The sequence below is a fragment of the Poecilia reticulata genome, chromosome 2 (assembly GCF_904066995.2).
Source record: "Poecilia reticulata chromosome 2, P_reticulata-male-v2, whole genome shotgun sequence".
Taxonomy (NCBI): Eukaryota; Metazoa; Chordata; class Actinopteri; order Cyprinodontiformes; family Poeciliidae; genus Poecilia; species Poecilia reticulata.
Window position 1 is genome coordinate 46,222,199 of NC_088831.1, and position 18,893 is coordinate 46,241,091.

Genomic DNA, 18,893 nt, shown 5'->3' on the forward strand with positions numbered 1-18,893 from the left:
TTCTATCATCAGAACATGTTGGTTATAAGTAAAAGCTCCTGAATCTCATCCAGCCGTTAATAATCGGTGCATTAATTGGAGAATCTGAGCCAGTTCTTCCTGCCGTCAAACTTTCCCAGGTTGATTCCAAGATGGCCGCCCGTGCAGACAGAACCCTGATGTCCTGGAGCTTTAATGTGAAACAGACCAGAATGAAGCCCGAACCCACCCTCTGCTAACTCATGGCCTGGACTTTGACTAGGCCACTAGGCCTGGAGGAGCCTCCCAGTGCGCCCAGTTTGGCTCCGTGTTCCCGGAAACTGGTTCTGATCCGGGAGAAGAGAAGAACACACCGGGTCCAAAGTTTTTCATTTTTTATTCATTTATCATCATCACCAGAGGACAATCACAATAATCCCGACCCGACCCGACCCGAACCGAACCGAACCGAACCGACCCGCCCAGTACAGCAAAAAGAACCGGAACAAGCAAAATTACAAAATCCAACCCAGGAGGAAAATCAAGCAGCCGCCAAAGGAACGATATGAAAGAATCAGGAACCGAATCTGAACAGATTCCTGCTCTCTGGACTCCAAAACTACGGCTCCCCGCGAGGGACATGCAAACACCGGAACTGATCCAGATGAGTTTGAAGACACCACAGCCTGCTTGTACCGGCGGCCCGGACCGTCCAGAACCGTCCAGAACCCAAACGGCTCTAACCAGATCCATCCGAACCTGCGGTTCCTATCAGAATAACACGGACTGCAGCGCCACCTCTGGAGAGCCTGAGTAGGTGCAGATTAAAGGGAAAATCCGATTAATCTGGGCCAGAACCAGCAGCTGGACCAGAACCAGCAGCCGGGTCAGAACCAGCAGCCGGGTCAGAACCAGCAGCTGGACCTTTATTACAAAAACCACAAAGTAAATTAGTGCCTTATAATTTATCCAGAAAAATTACACTTAGTGGGAGCTAAGTGTGCTAAACTTGTTCAAAGTTAGCGTTAAGCTAAAAATGAAGCTGGGTCAGAACCAGCTGCTGGGTCAGAACCAGCTCTTGGGTCAGAACCAGCTCTTGGGTCAGAACCAGCTCTTGGGTCCAGCTGGGTCAGAACCAGCAGCTGCCGTGTTCCAACGCGCCTTCAGGGCCAATTAAAAAATGTCAACCCTTTTTATTTATAAAGTCTTCTCTGAAGCAGGTGACTAGCTTAGCATGCTAATCGTTAGCTTCTCCAATGCTAACAGGAAGTAGCTACAGCTGGGTGGGCTGTTGTCTTAATTTTGGCCCTAATGTTGCACCATACTTGAACTTTTACTTTTTATTACAAATATACAAAGAGTTGTTGGTGGAAGTGATCAACTGAGGCTCCTTTCAGATTTGTTTGGACGTGACCTTTGACCTCGCAGCAGCAGCAGCAGCCTAGGCGTTCAGGAGCTGGTTTGTGATTGGCTGTCGGTCCCATGACAGGCAGCTGGTGCTTTCTCAGCGAAGCTGATGGAACCGGGTCAGTCCAGATCTAAACCTGGCTGCTGTCTGTCAACAACATCCGTTACTTTGACTGGTCCAGTTCTAGAGCAGCAGGCCTGCAACAAGGAAACGCTCCAGGTGTTTTATAACATGATAACTTTAAAAAACCTTTTATTTTTATTGTTTCTGTCTAATTCCAATATATTGGTAGATAATTATATTTTACTGTCTATGATTTCAGACAGGACACAATGGAGCTAATTGGCTAACAGTGAAGCTAACGTTGTTTAGCATCTGAGCTTTTATAAATTAATTATTAAGGATAAATTCATCGAGTTGTTTTGGAAACTTTCAGTTGAAGGTTAAAATCTGTGTTGACATTTTGATCCTTATATCAAGTTTAGACATTTACATTCATGCTCTTATTTTGAAGGAGGTGATGTCACTTCTGCTTCCTGTCATGTTAACAAAAAAAACAAGAAACAGAAACAAAATAAAATAAAATAAACAAAAATATAAACAAATACAATCCAGAAGTAAATGTGAAGGTTTTGGTGTTTTAAGGGATCATTTCTATTGACGCTAGCACTTTAGCGTTAGCAGAAACAATGCGCGTTAGCGTTAGCGCAGCTAGCTGTTTAGCTAGCAGAGCCCGCCACTGATGATGATGATGATTATTTAGTCTGGTGAGTTTTCTGACAGAACTCTGCTGGTTTCTGTAAGCTGGACAACCAAACTGGACCTGTGGTTCTGGAACTGGACTGTAAGTACTGACTCGGTTCTGATTCGCTGCTTTACCATGGAAATGGGCTGTGGGATGATTATTAGCATACTGAAGGTTAAAGGTCAGATCGGCCAGCTGTCTGGAAGCTCTTGAAGTTCTGATGTCATCAACTGATGGGTCCAGAATGAGAAAGCTCTGGTTCCGGTTCTGGTTCTGCAGCAGAACCTGCAGATGAAGCTTCCAAGGTCAGCAGAAGGTCACAGTTCAGACTGGTCCAGAAACCCAGTTTGTCAGGAGGACTGTCCCTTTAAGGGCTAAAGCTAACTGGACGCTAACAGCTGATGCTAATAGTTTATACTAACATCTAATGCTAACTGGATGCTAACAGCTGATGCTAACTGGATGCTAACAGCTGATGCTAACTGGATGCTAACAGGACGTTGTTTCTTCATCCGTGCAGAGCGTTGCTGCCATCGGCGTCGGGTGGAGCTCCATCTTGTTGTGCGGTGATGGTGGTGTCGCCGTCTCCATGGAGACCAGCGTGGCGTGGTGCACGTGTTTGGTGTGGAGGGCTGCAGCCTGAAGAACCTGGAACAAACGTAGGAAGTTCTCCGTGTGCTTAGCTGGGATCGTGAGCGATCCAGAAGAAGAAGAAGTTGATGCTGGAGGCGAGGACGCCCCCTGCTGTCCCCGCGGCGTCCCGCCGTCCTTCATGTCCACATATTTATACATTCACACAACAAAGCGCTCGTCCAGGCCGGAGCAGCTGTCACTCCTCCTCTTCCTCGTCTTCATCGGGCAGCGGCAGCAGCTCCTCCTTCAGACACTCCCTGTAGAAACGGATCAGCGCCGCGAACAGGTGCCGGCGGCTCGGCGCCGACAGGAAGTGACCTTCATCAGGGTAGATCTGAGGACACGAGGACAACGCTAAGCTTTAGCCTGTTAGCGCTACATTGTTAGCAGCAGCATGTTAGCATGTGGGCTACCTGCATGGAGTAGTTGGCTCCGGCCTTCACCAGGCTGCGGACCAGATCAGCTGAATGCTGGAAGTGGATGTTAGCTGGAGGGAAGGAGGGAGGAAAGGAGGGAGGAGGGAGGAGGGAGGAAAGGAGGGAGGGAGGGAGGGAAGGAAAGAAGGGAAGGAGGGAGGAAAGGAGGGAGGGAGGGAGGAAAGGAGGGAGGGAAGGAGGGAGGGAAGGAGGGAAGGAAAGGAGGGAAGGAGGGAGGAAACCCTGTCAGCAGGTGTCAGAACCTGGACGGACCCATCAGAACCTCTGTTGTCCTGCAGGTCTGAATGATTTATTAACCCCTTCCCTCCCAGGTCTCACCGTCTGCCGTGGCGTGAAGCAGCAGCAGCTGCTGTGGGAGAGTCTGGATGCTCTGCAGCAGGCTGGACACCTGCAGGGAGACAGGCTGGTCAGAAACACACACACACACACACACACACACACACACACACACACACACATATACACACACACACGCACATCAGCAGAGCTGCAGCAAAGGTCAAAGGTCAGGAAGCTCACCTGGTATCTGCTGTCGTCCCGTCCCGGCAGGCCCAGGTAGCGCTCTGAGAACGCCGACGCTGCGGAGGGAATCACAGACAGTTAGCTGTTGCTAACCGGACAGGAAACCTGCAGGTTGTTTCAGAAACACGAGCTGAGAATCGAGTTCATTTCCAGGGTTTATTATAGTGGCCGACAGAGGCTAACGCTGAGCTAACGTTCCGCTAACGCTGAGCTAACGTTCTGCTAACGCTGAGCTAACGTTCTGCTAACGCTGAGCTAACGTTCTGCTAACACTGAGCTAACGTTCTGCTAACGCTGAGCTAACGTTCCGCTAACGCTGAGCTAACGTTCCGCTAACGCTGAGCTAACGTTCCACTAACACTGAGCTAACGTTCCGCTAACGCTGAGCTAACATGCAGCTACGCACTGCTAGCACACAGCAAAATGCTGCTAGCGCGAAGCTAACATGTGAATGACGCAACTCCTAAAAAAACAGAAAAAAATTAATTACATAGATTTTATTGCGTTCAAAATTTTAACCCAATTCAACTGTTTTTTAATTCTTTGTAACAGACCGAGTTGAAAAAGTAAAATATTTTAGTGGGGAAGCCGACAGCGGGAGGACGGGAGACCCAGGAGGGACGATGTCTCTCTATGGCCTGGAAACGCCTTGGGGTTCCTGGAGGACCTGGAAGAGGCTGGGAGGGAAGTCTGGGCCTCTTGAGGCTGCTGACCTGCGACCCGGATAGGATGGATGGGAGCCGACAGCTGCTGACTCACCGTAGAGCCTCCAGTCGGTGACGGGCGACATGGCGGCGGCGCATTTCACCAGGCCGTCTGTCGACTTCAGCATCATCAGCGCCAGGTAGCCGCCGTAGCCCTGAACACGACAAACTGCTGAGTCCAGGCTGACAGGAAGTGAATCTACTGCTTCCTGTCTGCTCACCTGTCCAAACACGGCAATGCGCGAGCGATCGATGTAGGAGAACTTCATCATGAACCTGCAGGGAAACATGGCCGCCGTCCTGAACATCCAAACTCACCACAAGCTGCAGGAAGCTGAACTTTGAGTTAGTTTGAATAAACTGAAGACAATAAAACTATTTAAATGGTTAAAATCAGACATGGAAGAACTGATCATTTTAACTAAGGTTTTAAAAGAAGCTTTAAAAAGGTCAATAAAAGCCTGCAGAGATGGCTGCAGCACCAGCAGATGCAGCACCAGCAGCTGCAGCACCAGCAGCTGCAGCTGCAGCACCAGCAGCTGCAGCACCAGCAGCTGCAGCACCAGCAGCAGCTGCAGCACTCACTCCAGCGCCGCGATCTGGTCCTGGACGTCCACCGTGCCCAGCCTCTGGTGCACCTCATGCAGGACCCGCTGGCCCTGGAAGCCGCTGCCCCGGCCGTCCAGCCGGGCCACGATGACGCCGTCAGAGCTGACCAGCACCGAGTCCCAGCCCAGGGAGAAGCGCTCGCTCACCGCCTGGCCACCGGGGGCGCTGTCACTGCACACACCACGCAGGGTCAGGGTCAAACTAACCATCTGATTGGTCGACCAGAGCTCCAGAATTAAAACTATAACGTACTTAACTTGTTTATGACATGAATTCATGACTCATCAGAGAAAAGCTGTGATGCTGCATCCTGATTGGTTGATACTCACATGACCAGCAGCAGGCCGTACTGACGCAACGGAGAGAAATCTGGAGGGAAACAGATCTGCAGAGGGAAATCTGGAAACACAAAGGAGGCATCAGAGAGGACTGCTGCTAGCTTCCTGCTGCTAGTTTCATGCTGCTAGCTTCCTGCTGCTAGCTTCATGCTGCTAGCTTCATGCTGCTAGCTTCCTGCTGCTAGCTTCATGCTGCTAGCTTCCTGCTGCTAGCTTCATGCTGCTAGCTTCATGCTGCTAGCTTCCTGCTGCTAGCTTCATGCTGCTAGCTTCCTGCTGCTAGTTTCATGCTGCTAGCTTCCTGCTGCTAGCTTCATGCTGCTAGCTTCATGCTGCTAGCTTCCTGCTGCTAGCTTCATGCTGCTAGCTTCCTGCTGCTAGCTTCATGCTGCTAGCTTCATGCTGCTAGCTTCCTGCTGCTAGCTTCCTGCTGCTAGCTTCATGCTGCTAGCTTCCTGCTGCTAGCTTCATGCTGCTAGCTTCATGCTGCTAGCTTCATGCCGCTAGTACCTGCCGCTAGCACCTGCCGCTAGCTTCCTGCCGCTAGTTTCCTGCCGCTAGCTTCCTGCCGCTAGCTTCATGCTGCTAGCTTCCTGCTGCTAGCTTCATGCTGCTAGCTTCATGCTGCTAGCTTCATGCCGCTAGTACCTGCCGCTAGCACCTGCCGCTAGCTTCCTGCCGCTAGTTTCCTGCCGCTAGCTTCCTGCCGCTAGCTTCCTGCTGCTAGCTTCCTGCTGCTAGCTTCCTGCTGCTAGCTTCATGCTGCTAGCTTCATGCTGCTAGCTTCCTGCTGCTAGCTTCATGCTGCTAGCTTCATGCTGCTAGCTTCCTGCTGCTAGCTTCATGCTGCTAGCTTCATGCTGCTAGCTTCATGCCGCTAGTACCTGCCGCTAGCACCTGCCGCTAGCTTCCTGCCGCTAGCTTCATGCTGCTAGCTTCATGCTGCTAGCTTCATGCTGCTAGCTTCATGCTGCTAGCTTCATGCCGCTAGCACCTGCCGCTAGCACCTGCCGCTAGCTTCCTGCCGCTAGCTTCCTGCCGCTAGCTTCCTGCTGCTAGCTTCCTGCTGCTAGCTTCCTGCTGCTAGCTTCCTGCTGCTAGCTTCATGCTGCTAGCTTCATGCTGCTAGCTTCCTGCTGCTACCTTCATGCTGCTAGCTTCATGCTGCTAGCTTCATGCTGCTAGCACCTGCTGCTAGCACCTGCCGCTAGCTTCCTGCCGCTAGCTTCCTGCTGCTAGCTTCCTGCTGCTAGCACCTGCTGCTAGCTTCCTGCTGCTAGCTTCCTGCTGCTAGCTTCCTGCTGCTAGCTTCATGCTGCTAGCACCTGCTGATAGCTTCCTGCTGATAGCACCTGCTGCTAGCTTCCTGCTGCTAGCTTGGTGCTGCTAGCAGCTGTTGCTAGCATCCTGCAGTAGCAAAGCGCCCTGTTCTCACCGAAAGGCTCGACCCGGACAGTTTGGTACTCCTTCTTCTGGATCTGTTTGTACTTCAGAACCGCCTTCAGCACTGAGTTGTTCTCCAGGATGTAGTAATCTGAGGAGGAATACGACAGATTAAATGACGATAACCTGCAGCAGAGCGACGGTTTGTCTGGTGGAAACAAATATAGTATTTTCAGGATTAGCCGTGTCTGAAAGGTGCATATTAATCACAGGCCAACGTTACAATGAGCTGCAGCAGCTAGCAGAGCGTTAGCTTACTGGAGTTATTGAGGCTGTGGACCATCACAGTGGGAGCTTCAGGACCTGCAGGAGGAAAACACCAGAGGTTGAGAAACGCTGGCTGCTGATTGGCCAGCTGCCGTCTGACCAGGACCAGAACCAGGCCCGGTTCTTAACAACATGAGGAGGGAGGCACCGTCTGTCCAGAGCACAGCGGATCGGTTCTGATGGGGAACCGTGATGGACCGGGTCAAACGGTGACCCAGAGAAGTTCTGCTGCAGGACCAGAACCAGAACCACAGCTCTATCGGTTTGGGCCAAACCAACCCATCGCTCCAACTGGACCTCGCCCCACCAGAACCGCTCCTGAAGTGGGCCTACCTTGGCAGTGCAGCAGCAGGTTCTGGTTGGACGGGCTGAGGTCGGCGCTGAAGTAGAGGCAGTTGGTTCTGTGAAGGTCACAGGTCAGGCATCGCCGTGGAAACAAGCCCACCGTTTTAACGCTGACAGAGAAATGACAATAAAACAATCAGCCGGTCCAAACCGGTTACCGGGTCAAACAGAACCGCTTCCTGGAAACGTCTAGAGAGGCCGACCTGTAGAGCTGCCGTTGCCGTGGCGACCCTTCAGTACTCAGGAAGTAGCTGTAAAGAGACAGGAAGCAGTCAGTCTGGTTCTGACTGGACCGGTTTACTCCGCTCCAGAACCAACCTTGTGGTACTCACAGGTTCTGGTTGGGCTCGTCGTAGGCCAGGATCCGGGTCACCTCCCAGTTCCCAGAGGTCAGGTGTCGGACCTCGTTCTGATCCGCCCGGAACTGGAGCGGACACAGCACCGGTTGGGGTTACCATGGCAACGTGGGCGTGTCAGTGCGCGGTGGGCGGAGCCTGACCTGCGTGGTGAACATGGCGATGTGGTGGAACTCGCCGCGTCCGCCCTGCTTCACCGGGACGCTCAGAAAGAACCGGGACCCGTCCCTGGAGAACATGGGCTGCTGGTTCTGGAGAGGCGAGACGGAACCGCCGTTTAGCTTAGCGCGTTAGCTAACTTTGAGAACGTTTAGCGCGTTAGCTAACTTTGAGAACGTTTAGCGCGTTAGCTAACTTTGAGAACGTTTAGCGCGTTAGCTAACTTTGAGAACGTTTAGCGCGTTAGCTCACATGGATTCTAAAGAGCTAATTGACTGTTTTCTAAAGTCCGATGTTTGTGATGAAGTTTGTCGACGGTTAATAAGTCGATAAGTAATTAGGGATTCATGCTCTTATTTTGAAAGCGTGAATTCTGATCAAACTTCTGAAATGTTGCAGAAAAGAAAGAAGAGGAAAATGTGAAAATGTCTCCATCTCCTGGTCCGGAGTGAAGCTAACCAGGCTAGCGTTGATGCTACGCATGGCTGCAGTAAACAGGAAGTACATGTTGCTAGCTAGCATGCAGCAGAGCGCCCGGCCCAGCTGGAGGGTGTAATGCTCAGACCCACCAGCGGATGGCAGCGTTCGCTACATCTGAGTTTATGCAGTAAATAAGTTCCCATCTTGTAGCTCCGCCTGTTTTCTGTCATTATCATGACTTTATGCACGTCATTAATTTTTCCGTCTTGTATTTCAGCTGACTAATGTTAGCGCAGCTAGCTTTGTAGCTGGCGGCGCCCCCTAGTGTTGGTCTGTGAAGGGCGGCGTAGGTTGTAATTTTGGTTGCTGCCACCAGGGGCAGGCTTCTGCTGCTTGTGATGGAGGTTTACCTGCTTCGACAGCCACAGCTCAGAGCTTTCCTCATGTCTCTGCAACACACAGCACAAGGTTAGCCCCTTCACAATAAAAGCCTCTCCTGTTTCATCAGTGCAGTCAAACACTTTCTCTTGGACCGGAACCGGGCCGGTCCAACCAGAACCGCCTGGCCCAGTTGGGTAAGTCAGACACCAGAGACAGTTTGTCCAAAATCAGATAAACTACAAACCTGGAGCCTGAAAAACACTAAACACTAAAAACACGTCTCATATTTACACATTTTAACATTTATAGGTAGAAAATGCAGCAGAAACAAACTTTATCTGTGGATCAAACAGTCCAAACTCCTAAACCCTGAATCTGACATCAGTTATTCAGACCAAACAGGATTTTAATATTTTATTGTTTAAACGATGAACTGAACCTCATTTATCCTCAGACAAGGAGAAATGAGGCCCCTGGACTCTGGTTCTGGTCGGACAGCGGCGGGTTCTGGACAGACAGCGGCGGGTTCTGGACACACAGCGGCCGGTTCTGGTCGGACAGCGGCGGGTTCTGGCCAGCGGCGGGTTCTGGCCAGCAGAGGACGCACCGTGACGCAGGCTCCGGTGGTGGAGTCGCACACCGTCAGGATGGAGAGGTTCTGGGCCCGGTTCAGCCAGCGCACCGCCGTCCGGGTCTTACTGATCCACTTCACCATGCTCACATAGTGCTCCCTAGGAGAACAACACCATTACGGCCTAGTTAAAGTCTCAGCAGTGATTCTCTGCTGCCGCCCCCTGCGGGGCAGGAGGAGAGTTTCCATAGAAACGTATTAATGACGTTAGCTCACTGCGCTAACTAGCATCAGGCGAATGACATGCTAGTTAGCTCACTGCGCTAACTAGCATCAGGCGAATGACATGCTAGTTAGCTCACTGCGCTAACTAGCATCAGGCGAATGACTGATGCTAGTTAGCTCACTGCGCTAACTAGCATCAGGCGAATGACTGATGCTAGTTAGCGCACTGCGCTAACTAGCATCAGGCGAATGACTGATGCTAGTTAGCTCACTGCGCTAACTAGCATCAGGTGAATGACTGATGCTAGTTAGCTCACTGCGCTAACTAGCATCAAGCGAATGACTGATGCTAGTTAGCTCACTGCGCTAACTAGCATCAGGCGAATGACTGATGCTAGTTAGCTCACTGCGCTAACTAGCATCAGGCGAATGACTGATGCTAGTTAGCTCACTGCGCTAACTAGCATCAGGCGAATGACTGATGCTAGTTAGCGCAGTGCGCTAACTAGCATCAGGCGAATGACTGATGCTAGTTAGCTCACTGCGCTAACTAGCATCAGGGGAATGACTGATGCTAGTTAGCTCACTGCGCTAACTAGCATCAGGCGAATGACTGATGCTAGTTAGCTCACTGCGCTAACTAGCATCAGGCGAATGACTGATGCTAGTTAGCTCACTGCGCTAACTAGCATCAGGCGACTGAAGTGATTCATGTTTAAAAGCTTTTGCTGTGAACAAACAGACTAAAAGCTCCTCCAGGCCACCGGGGGCAGCGTGGAGCTCCATCAGGACCAGCTCTGGCTCCCCCTGGTGGCCGGCTGACGGCGACAGGAAGTCGTCATGGACCAGAGGGAGGCGCTGCCGCTGAGACTCATGAATCCGGTTTGTGTTGCCATGACGACGGCTCACCGCAGCCTGAGCGCCTCCGGCGGCATCAGCTCCAGCGTGTGGGTCGGCCCGTAGATGTTGACCACCAGCAGCTTGACGGCCGGGTTGGGCTGGCCCGCCTGCACAGCCAATCAGAATCACACACAGGACATCCGTGACATCACCGCTTTCTGAAAACGTCCAGATCAACATTCATCCCTGATTTACACCAACATTTTATCTGGTTTTAAATCAGGAGCTGCAGGACAAAAGTTCACCACCTGCGCCTTTAACCCAGATGGCCTGCTGATGACCTCTGACCCCTCCCAGGTTGACGGGCAGCAGCGGCTCGTTACTGACCGTTTTTAAATAAATGCTGAGTCGGCGCAGCATGGTGAGTTTTTGTTCCTCGTCAGCTTTAAACCTCCAGAGCTGAGCGGGGTGTGGGTACCTTGGGGTACGGGTACTGCTTCTGTCTGGGGTACGTGGCGCCGGTGAAGCGCGGCAGAACCATGTTGGGCACCAGAGAGTCGTTGAGCACCAGGAAGGCCAGCCGCTCCCCGTCCGGAGACCACCAGTGGGCCACGTGGCTCCCCAGGATCTCCTCTGTTCACAACCAGGACAGCAGGTTTACGGTTAGCTCGGCGCTAACCACATGTAGCTTTGGTCCAGCCCCTATGGAGGGCTGAACCTGGCAAAACTAGCAGTAAATGCAGAAATAAATAAATGGTGTGATAAAGGAAAGGAAGTGGCAAAACCTGGATCCTTATTTAATTATTCAGGATATAAATTATTGTTTAGCATTTTAAAACGTTACTTTAATCATGTTACTGTTACTTAATTTTCCATTTTATTTCCAGTCTTATAGGTTTGTTTCGTTTTTGTCTTTTTTCATATTTTGTTCTCATTTAGAAAGTATTTTTAATCTTTACTGACTTTTTAAACACATTTTCTGCCGTGTTTATTTAGATTTTTTACTCTTTAGAAGACGTGCACACATTTTGGCAGTATCTGTCCTCCATATCCCTGTAGTTTTAAATCATTAACATTTATGCTGTTAAAATATTCCATGTCCTTTTTTATTTAAATCTCTTCTGATCTAAATATGAACCGAGGCAGAAACGGCTGCAGCTCAGCTGATCGGCGTCTAATTACACTGTAAAATAATAATTAACCCTGAAACATTTTTAGGTTTAAATAAAAACACGTCGTTTCAGCCGGAGGGACGAATCTGAACTAAAACAATTCATAACTCTCCTTCATGCTGAAATATTCCAGCAGCAGCTGAATCCTCAACGTTTTAGATAGAAATATTTATTCATATAGTTCACCTTGTCTAGTAATGCTACTGCTAGTTAGCCGGTAAGCTAGCATGCTAGCGGCTAGCATGGTAGCCACAAAGCTAACATCGCAGAACCCAAAACGCGGTTCACAAAAAGTGACAGCAAAACTCGATGGAATCATAAACTTAGAAAACGTTTCAAACTAAAACAGGAGCTTCGGCTTCATGGCGCCGCCGGACCGGAACGAGATCCATCCGACCGGAACGAGATCCATCCGACCGGAACCAGATCCATCCGACCGGAACCAGATCCATCCGACCGGAATGAGATCCATCCGACCGGAACGAGATCCATCCGACCGGAACCAGATCCATCCGACCGGAACGAGATCCATCCGACCGGAACGAGATCCATCCGACCGGAACAAGATCCATCCGACCGGAACCAGATCCATCCGACCGGAACGAGATCCATCCGACCGGAACGAGATCCATCCGACCGGAACGAGATCCATCCGACCGGAACCAGATCCATCCGACCGGAACGAGACCCATCCGACCGGCAGCACCGCCGCCACACCGTCCGGTTCCGGTTCTGGACGGGTAGAAACGGGCCGAACCTTCATAGAGCCAGTCGGCGATGCCGTTGAAGACGAGTCCCTCCTGCCCTGAAGACGTGAGCCGCAGGCAGCTGCTCCTCACATGGGATCTGTAGTAGATGTTGTTTTCAAAGATGTAGATCTGCACATATAGAGCAGAGGTCAGCAGTGATCCGTCACATGAAGGCTGGCAGGAAGGGACCGGTTCTGGGTCCAGCCGGTTCCTGCCTGCGCCGACATTCTGGTCCGTTTTAACGATGAACAGAACCGGGTTTGGACCTCACCAGCTGCTGTCCGGAGACGCCCCACGCAGCGAACTGCAGCACCGAGTTCAGCACCTCAGGAGGGTCCAGCTGCCACACCTCCCTGAAACACACAGCTGGAGGTCAGATGGAGGTCAGATGGAGGTCAGCTGGAGGTCAGATGGAGGTCAACTGGAGGTCAGATGGAGGTCAACTGGAGGTCAGATGGAGGTCAGATGGAGGTCAGCTGGAGGTCAGATGGAGGTCAGATGGAGGTCAGATGGAGGTCAGCTGGAGGTCAGATGGAGGTCAGATGGAGGTCAGCTGGAGGTCAGATGGAGGTCGGCTAGAGGTCAGATGGAGGTCGGCTGGAGGTCAGATGGAGGTCAGCTGGAGGTCAGATGGAGGTCGGCTAGAGGTCAGATGGAGGTCGGCTGGAGGTCAGATGGAGGTCAGATGGAGGTCAGATGGAGGTCAGATGGAGGTCAACTGGAGGTCAGATGGAGGTCAGCTGGAGGTCAGATGGAGGTCAGCTGGAGGTCAGATGGAGGTCAACTGGAGGTCAGATGGAGGTCGGCTAGAGGTCATGGAGGTCAGCTGGAGGTCAACTGGAGGTCGGCTAGAGGTCAGATGTAGGTCAGATGGAGGTCAGCTGGAGGTCAACTGGAGGTCAGATGGAGGTCAACTGGAGGTCAGATGGAGGTCAGATGGAGGTCAGATGGAGGTCAGCTGGAGGTCAACTGGAGGTCAGCTGGAGGTCAACTGGAGGTCGGCTAGAGGTCAGATGGAGGTCAGATGGAGGTCAGATGGAGGTCAGATGGAGGTCAACTGGAGGTCAGCTGGAGGTCAACTGGAGGTCAGCTGGAGGTCAACTGGAGGTCAGATGGAGGTCAGCTGGAGGTCGGCTAGAGGTCAGATGGAGGTCAGATGGAGGTCAGATGGAGGTCAGATGGAGGTCAGCTGGAGGTCGGCTAGAGGTCAGATGGAGGTCAGATGGAGGTCAGATGGAGGTCAGATGGAGGTCAGCTGGAGGTCAACTGGAGGTCAGATGGAGGTCAGATGGAGGTCAGATGGAGGTCAGATGGTCCTCTAGGCAGACTGCAGTAAGTTAGAACCGTCTCCAGAGTTTTCCATCAGCTCTCCAAGCGTCTGGAACATTTCCTGGAATTCCTTCAACATTTTTTAACTCAGTTTGTGGGCGGATCCCGGATCGCTGCAGTGGATCCCGGATCGCTGCGGCGGATCCCGGATCGCTGCGGCGGATCCCGGATCGCTGCAGTGGATCCCGGATCGCTGCAGTGGATCCCGGATCGCTGCAGTGGATCCCGGATCGCTGCAGTGGATCCCGGATCGCTGCAGTGGATCCCGGATCGCTGCAGTGGATCCCGGATCGCTGCGGACTGGCTGGTCTGAATAAATGCCTCAGGTGAGCCAGGTGACGCCGTCCTTCGCCGTCTGTCTTTCTGACCACAGGGTCCCAGCAGAAGCTCTGCTGCTGATCTATTTCCATCATTTCTATACTTGCCCAGCAATAATTTAGCTTAAAATCACCAACCTGTTCAAAATCAAGGAATTTGTTCAAAAAAGATGAAACTCTATTAAACACTAAAATAATCATTTTGATTGAATTTCTTACGTAACGGAAACGCCTCGTTGTGAAATAAAAACTAAGGTTTCAACAGAAACAGATTTATAATCTGATCCTCCTGCCGTCCATCATCTTTGGAGCTAAAATATCATTTTCTTTGTGTCAAACTCGTTTATTTGGGTTTTTATTAATTTGGTTAAAGAAATGGAAGTGAAGTTCTGACTGTGACCAGCAGGGGGAGCCAGTCGGACCAGGAAACGTTTCTGGAAATCTGTCGTAGCCGTAATGCGAACATCGGAGCTACGTCACATTCTGCTTACTCAGCAGGTTTCTTATAACTCCGTCATGTTTCATTTTGTGTTTTATTTCTCAGACGGTAAATGTTGTGTAATTAAGCTGCTATTAATCAAACATATTAACATAAATGACTTTAGCTGTTTCCAATATCGTCACCGTAAACGAGACATTCGTCCCGTTTAGCGTCTCTGTTGCTACTAATCCTGTTGGCCTACAGATTTGGTCGGCATGTTTTGTCCCTGTAGCTAATCAACCTTTTCATTATTTCAATATTTCTTTAGGAAACTGAACAGATTATGTCCTGAAAGTGGCTCATAACGCTGGACGCTGACCGGAGCTGGTCAAGCAGAACAACATCTTTCTGGACGCTGCGTGGAAATAACTACATTTTTCACATTTTATTATTATTTTTGTTTACCTTCTAAGAAATAAAACACACAAAATGAAACTTCTGCAGGTATGACGGCTCTGGGCACTTTACTATTTGACAGATAGTCAGAACACCGGACCTGACGGTTCTAGCTAGCAGGCTAACTGCTGCTGTAGCTCAGCTGCTCCAAGACTCCTCATGCTGCCACAGACATCTGGTTCCATGTAAACTCAGTGAACTGAGGTTAGCAGGAAGGTCTCAACATTTCCCTGCTCACCGTCCAGCTGCTCACCGTGTGTGGATGTTGTAGATGCTGTAGGAGGCCATGAAGGAGTGGCGGTAAACCTGCAGACAGAGCAGAGAAGGACGACATCAGCAGGAAATACTCAGGCAGAGCCGCCGCTTTCTGGTTCGGGCTGGAGCATCTCGTCTGCATGCTGACAGCTGGTGGCGAGATGCTTCATTTCACATCATGGCGTCTGCAGGGTGGAGATGAAGGGAGGACAAATGTCTTTACACCAAACGAGTCCAAACACCTGAACACAACCCAAGGGAGGAGCGCTAGCTACCAGCAAACCTCTGGAAATGTTGTAGCTGTACCTAATAAAGAGGCCAGAGTGTGGCCAGGCATTCAGAGCATCAAAGCAGCAGCAGCAGCGTCTGGAAGGTTCTCTGCAGAACCACAGGCTCTTCTGACTAGAGCAATCAGCTAACTAGCAGCTATCTGCACCAACTAGCAGCTAACTACACTAACTAACTAGCAGATATATGCACTAACTAGCAGTCAGCTACACTAACTAGCAGTCAGCTACACTAACTAGCAGCCAGCTACACTAACTAGCAGCCCGCTGCACTAACTAGCAGCCAGCTGCACTAACTAGCAGTTAGCTGCACTAACTAGAAGCTAGATGCACTAACTAACTAGCAGTCAGCTGCACTAACTAGCAGCCAGCTGCACTAACTAACTAGCAGCCAGCTGCACTAACTAGCAGCTAGCTGCACTAACTAGCAGCTAGCTGCACTAACTAGCAGCCAGCTGCACTAACTAACTAGCAGCTAGCTGCACTAACTAGCAGCCAGCTGCACTAACTAACTAGCAGCCAGCTGCACTAACTAGCAGCTAGCTGCACTAACTAGCAGCCAGCTGCACTAACTAGCAGCCAGCTGCACTAACTAACTAGCCGCTAGCTGCACTAACTAGCAGCCAGCTGCACTAACTAGCAGCCAGCTGCACTAACTAACTAGCCGCTAGCTGCACTAACTAGCAGCCAGCTACACTAACTAGCAGCTAGCTGCACGAACCCTAACCCTATAAATGACCCCCACTAACACCAAAGCGCCAACATGCTGTGTAGCCTGAGCTATTTAATGTGCTAAACCTGTTCAAGGTGAGATGCAGACTAGAAGAACCCAAGATGGCGGCTGCAGAGCCGCCATCTTGCTGGTTGACTCCACCGGACTCACCTGCTTCACTTCATAGGCGAACAGAACGTACTTCATATCTGGAGACAAAGAAAACTTTGCCACGTTGAAATTCACCTGAAACAGCAGAAACACAATAATTATTCCTCGATGACTTTTTAGCATCATTTTACACATTCGCATGAAGAACTGCGTCGCTAGCTAACACTCTGCCAGCTAGCTGCTATGATCAGGTGCTACATGTAGCATTAGCTCCAGATCATCACAGATGGAGGTGAATAAACTGAACATTCCTGTTGGTCACAGTTTTGAGGGTCTGACGCGCTGCTGCAGACAGATAACGGCTCTGCAGTGCTGCAGTTTCCACATTTCTGATGGTTTCTGGGCATTTCATTCAGGTTCTCCACGTCTCCCTCCATAGCTAAAGCTAGCACTTAGCTTAGCATGTAGCAACGACATTAGCAGAGGCGAAAGCGAGAGTCTTGTTGTTTAACACAAATAACCTTCCAGACCACAGAGAGCAGAACAGTTTAACAGTTTTTATTCTCTTAGCAAAACATTTTTAGCAGATCATTTATGGGAGGAACCCAATTTCTGATCCGGGTCCAGATCCTCTGGAGAAATCCCAAGGCATTCCCAGATGGGAACATCATCTCTCCAGCACATCCTGGTCTTCCTCTAGGTCTCCTCATGGTGGGACATGAACCCCTCACCAGGGAGCCGTCCATCCCAACCAGACCTCAACTGGCTCCTCTCGACGTGGAGGAGCAGCGGCTCTACTCTGAGTCCCTCCCGGATGACCGAGCTTCTCTCTCTAAGGGAGAGCCCAGCCTCCCTGCGGAGGAGGAAACCCATTTCGGCCGCTTGTATCTGTGATCTCGTTCTTTCGGTCATGACCCAAAGCTCATGACCATAGATGAGGGTGGGAACGTAGATCGACCGGTAAATCGAGAGCTTCGCTTTTTGGCTCAGCTCTCTCTTCACCACGACGGACCGGTACAGCGCCCGCTTCACGGCAGAGGCGTAAAGTCCTCCCCTTGGGGCAGGACATCCCCCTGATCCTCAACCCGGCTGCCTCAGTGGCGAAGCAGAGATACGATCCTAAGGAAACCAAATCGGATCCCCTCCACACCTCGGCTGGTCTGCAAATCAATATTCAAGTTATGAACAGGATCAGTGACAAAGGTCAGCAATGACGACTCTCACCAAAAACGAGCCTGACTTGCTGCTGACAGTCTGAACCAAGTACTGGTACCGGCCAGGGACCCTGTATCAAAAGGCCCAGTACCTTCCTGAATTACACAACCCAGCATCTTCCCCAGGTCTACAAAATGGACATGCAGACTGATTGGGTGAACTCCCAGAGCCCCCAGGACGGAAACCACGGTGCTCAGAAACCTCAGGATGGACTATCTGATGGTCTCTCCTCTCCAAAACCGCTATACCAGCGGTTCTTAACCTTTTCTGAGGAACCGAACCCACCAGTTTCGTATGTCCATTCACTGAACCCTTCTGTAGTGATAAATAAAATATGATTTGTTTCCCCCAAATTCAACACATAGGGGTGACCCAGCTAGAGTCTAGTTGGGTCACTAAGTCTTAAAAGGTAGAGTCTCTGAGATCAGTTCTTCAAAATGTTTTCAGCAAAGTTGATCTGACTGTCCAGGAACGACCAGAGGTTTTAAAATGTGCCACAGTTTCAACAGGTTGGCCATCGATAGAAACTGGAGCCATTTTAAGGTCTTTAGGTCATTTAATTAGCTCTGTATTCTTAAGAGAATGAAAAATTAATAAAAAATACTACAGACTTTGCAGTATTCAGATTTAGTAATGTAATTATATTAGTTGTGTTACCACCCCACACCACTAGAGGCAGTAGCAGGCCCAAAAAGATGTGGCTAAGGAGCAGATTTAGAAGTTCACCGAAAGCTACAGAGTTTGGTAAAAACTGTGAGTTTTGCTGAAGTTAATAAAGACAAAAGTTCAAATCCATGCTGAGAGTGGAGCTCCTTCAATCAGGGCTCCTCCGCAGCTCTGATTGGCTCAGCAATGTAACGTGATCCTCTGATTGGCTAAGCAATGTAACGTGATCCTCTGATTGGCTAAGCAATGTAACATGATCCTCTGATTGGCTCAGCAATGTAAGGTGATCACTGTGACGGAGCTGGAACTATTGATAGATTGGAGATAGGAGCAGCAACACCGCTCTGAACCAGGAGAACGGCTCCGATGTCCACACAATGTTGCCGAGTCCATCAACCAACTCACCAAAAACAAGCAGAGCTTTGAGGAACTCCAGAGGGATCTCACTCCCCCCGATCTAGAGAGCCAGAGGAAATGGCATAAAACACAGAGAAATGAGTTTCATCTAGCAGGATTACTTACAAATGTTGTGTTTGGCAGGATGATCTCAGTCTCATTGGTGAGAAGGTTGAACTTGATGACATGGCCGTTGCTGTTCCTGTAGATGACTTCAGAATCTGGAAAGAGAAACACTGGGGTGAGAAAATGCTGCTAGAAACATCCAGAAACCATCAGCAACATCCAGAAACCATCAGCAACATCCAGAAACCATCAACAACATCCAGAAACCATCAGCAACATCCAGAAACCATCAACAACATCCAGAAACCATCAGCAACATCCAGAAACCATCAACAACATCCAGAAACCATCAACATCATCCAGAAACCATCAGCATCCAG

General features: G+C 50.4%; 1 protein-coding gene across 1 annotated transcript; it reads right to left on the minus strand.

The window, feature by feature from the left end:
• Positions 1–338: 338 nt before the first annotated feature.
• On the minus strand, positions 339–18,688 carry dpp10 (dipeptidyl peptidase like 10). The gene is made up of 23 exons (XM_081604842.1): positions 18,574–18,688; positions 16,231–16,305; positions 15,059–15,111; positions 12,554–12,635; positions 12,291–12,411; positions 10,840–10,994; positions 10,431–10,528; positions 9,333–9,456; positions 8,755–8,793; positions 7,909–8,016; positions 7,742–7,833; positions 7,613–7,660; positions 7,398–7,519; positions 7,056–7,100; positions 6,790–6,888; positions 5,346–5,415; positions 4,993–5,187; positions 4,629–4,683; positions 4,463–4,562; positions 3,701–3,759; positions 3,500–3,569; positions 3,158–3,231; positions 339–3,078 (listed from the first exon to the last, which is right to left on the minus strand). The coding sequence occupies exons 2-23, from the start codon at positions 16,264–16,266 to the stop codon at positions 2,941–2,943; spliced, it is 1,983 nt and encodes a 660-aa protein (XP_081460968.1). The 5' UTR covers positions 16,267–16,305; positions 18,574–18,688; the 3' UTR covers positions 339–2,940.
• Between the last annotated feature and the right edge of the window lie 205 nt (positions 18,689–18,893).